General features: G+C 43.3%; 1 protein-coding gene across 1 annotated transcript in view; it reads right to left on the reverse strand.

Moving 5' to 3' along the window:
• Positions 1 to 2,869, reverse strand: part of LOC128879897 (proton-coupled amino acid transporter-like protein CG1139) — a 22,442-nt gene extending 19,573 nt beyond the window's left edge. The window contains exon 1 of the mRNA XM_054129458.1: positions 2,862 to 2,869. Within this exon, the coding sequence (XP_053985433.1) occupies positions 2,862 to 2,869 (8 nt within the window). The remainder of the gene's footprint in view (positions 1 to 2,861) is intronic.
• Between the last annotated feature and the right edge of the window lie 301 nt (positions 2,870 to 3,170).

A 3,170-nucleotide genomic window follows, 5' to 3' on the forward strand; every position in this document is an offset into this window, starting at 1 on the left:
CTCACCTTGTTGCCTTGTCATCTTTCTATTTTGGCATTTTGTCATCTCACCACCTTGTCCTTTCATTATTTCGCCATCTTGACACCTTGACGCATTGTCACCACGTTACCTGCCATCTTGTCATTTACTCACCTTGTTACCATGTCATCTTTCGATTTTGTCCTTTTGCCATCTTACCACCCCATCATTTTATCACTTCACCATCTTACCTCCATATCAGGTTGTCACGCGTTACTTGTTGCCCTGTCACTTCGTCATTTTGTTATTAAAAAACTACCTCTTGACTCGTTGATCGTATTTTCTCACGCAAGATTCCTCGATCAGTAGGAGGCGAGATCCGCGCGGAATCGATCTCGGAATCGAGATTCCTGCACGGTTAATAAAGATCCAAGGAGCAACGGTCCCACGGGAGCGCAAACACGAAGAAAGGACTCTCCCGCTGAGACGAACACCGAGATGGGCGTGGCGGGAAAACATGCAGTCACAATGTTGGTCCAACTACACGACAATTATCGCCAGTGGGCTTTATAATTAAGAGTCCCACCCGAAGAGACTTTTAGACCCCTTTCTCGCCGCATTCAGGACCGTATCTAGCATCTCTTTGATGCCCCACGGCGAAGATCCGGTCGTCGAACGCTCGGAGCGATCGACGAGCAGACTTGCTAGAATTCTTCTTGTAAATCTTGTTACTGTAACTAAGCAGTATGCGTTTCCTTTCTGTCGGCAGTCAGGCTGCGTGCTGAGACATTGTCGACGTTGCGTTTGCATTGTTGCGAGCGGTTTCTTCTCCCCTGCGACAATGCCTTAATGGCTGCATGAGAATTCGGTGCATCGAGGAAAATGGGGAAACCAGGAGGAACGGTTTTGTGTGCTCTGTATTTTCATATTTAATATTCAAGACAGATTTAATGCGTTATTTCGAGGGTCTCGAGGGTTTCCAGGGTCTCGTTTAACAAGGACTGTCGGGTAGCTATTAGATATTCATCGTGTTTGTTAACTTGTTGTTTGTTACATTTTCTAATTGTAGTTTTTTCATTTTGCTGTCTTACCCTACTCATTTCGTTACCCTATCGTCTCGTCATTTGTTACCTTGCCATCTGATCACTTGGTCTTCTCGCCACCTTGTCGCTTAGTCACCTGGTCAACTTCTTATTTTCTTCTCTTACCATCTTGCCACCTTGTCGCTTCGTCATTTTATCAACTTCCATTTTCCCCTTTTACCGCCTTGTCCTTTAATCGTTTTATTATTCCTCCATCTTCTTACGTTACACAACGGGTAATAAAATAAATATGGTACAGGGCCATAACACCGTTTCGTCGTGTCCGATCAATCGTGCACGAGGGCGCGTACCGAAAGCGATTGTTCCGAGCGTCGAAAGTAATATTCGATTCCAAGGGCAGAGGGGTATCAACCTCCTCGAGAATCCTCGAGGCTGCAAGTAATTTCGAGTGATTTCAATTTCAATTTAACCCCTCAAGCCGATTTCGTAAGTTCTCCATTACCCTATTTCGAGGATCGACAGTAGGGACACAATTATCCGATATCGTTGACGGAATAGAAAGTCTCATTATATGAACTCGCTTGTACGCTCCGCGAATACTATCGCGGATGGATTTCGATTCGAACGAACATCTTAAGTGCCTACGGTCGGGAACTCGATATTTACGTGATATCAGCATTTCGAGACTGATAAAAGAAGACGATAGAAATGACAGGAAGAAAGGGACCGAGAAATAGTTTCTCTTAGCAGAAAGCTATGAAATTTGTAATTCCGTTTTATTGTGTATTGGATGATATTTAACGACGATGGCTTGCACGTTAGGTATCTTAGTAGATCGTCAGATTCCCTGTCATCCTGTCAGTTTGCCACCTTGGCAACTTTCAATTTTATTCGTCTTGGGATATTCCCATCTTTGCCACCTCGCCAATTGCTTACTTTAATCCTTCCAATAAAACATAAAAAATATTTGTAATACTTTCGCAACTGAACACCCCTCGCCTAACCAGAATAACTGTACCCTCTATCATCTTCTTCTTATCGGTCATATCTAGAGGAAAACGTCTTAGAAAGTTGTACTTCCTCGTTAGCAAACAGCTCGCAAACTTTCCAAACAAATGACAGACAGGTCAAGGAATGATAGCGCACGAAGAAAGTAATAAAAGAAAAATTGAAGAGGAAGGGAAAGACGGGAGGAAGAACGGTTCCGAGAAGGCAGGGACAAGACGAAGACTAGGAGAATAGGGGAACTCTAAGAGACAGAAGATCCTCGACGGAATTTTCGGCGACGAAAACTGAGCGGAGAATGAGAAACGACAATAACTTCTCGGCTCGGCGTACAATTTGATTTTATGCAACGCTTGGCACGCCTCTTAGCGCGAGGTATCCTTATAACGTTTAACTAGATTGTTATGATTGTTGTCCCCGGCACTGTTTCTCTTGCTCCGTTTCCCTTCACCCTTCCTCCCACGTGTCATCTTCCTCTCTTCGTACACGCAAACGCGAGCAGCAGAAGTATGCACATAGGTGTAAAAGCACACGCAGACTGTCGGCAGCGAAATTCCGAGGGAATTTCAACCCCTATACTAACCCCTTCGACCGTACACATTTATACATCTTTGTATATGTGACGTACGTTCTTGCAGCTGTTATATACGCGAAGACAGTCCTGTATATCCACGCGTTATTTCTCTTACAAAACTACTACCGCATTGCGGGTCCTAATGGAAAAACCAGTAAGAATTTCTGGGTTGTTTAGTGACTTGAAATTAATGGAATTTTTAAGTGCTTAAATACCATCGTATCATCTTCTCACGTGTCCTCTTGTTACCTCGTCAATTTCTCCTCTTGCCCTCGTCTTACCTTGTCATCTTGCTATGTTGCCAGCCTCTCTTCTTGTTACCTTGTTATTTTAGTATTTTTTCATATCACAATGCACCATTTTGCTATCATATCATCCTGCCAATGCACCATCTTACCACCTTGTTACCTTTACATCTTGTCTTCTTATTACCTTATTATTTTATCATTATGTCACTTTGCCATCTTACTATCTTTCCATCTTACCACCCTGTCACTTTGCCACTTTGTCATCTTACTATCTTACCATCCTCTCATTTTGCCATCTATTCACCCTGCCACCTTACCATCTTCTTACCTCGTCATTTTGCT

Source organism: Hylaeus volcanicus, chromosome 7 (genome assembly GCF_026283585.1).
Source record: "Hylaeus volcanicus isolate JK05 chromosome 7, UHH_iyHylVolc1.0_haploid, whole genome shotgun sequence".
Taxonomy (NCBI): Eukaryota; Metazoa; Arthropoda; class Insecta; order Hymenoptera; family Colletidae; genus Hylaeus; species Hylaeus volcanicus.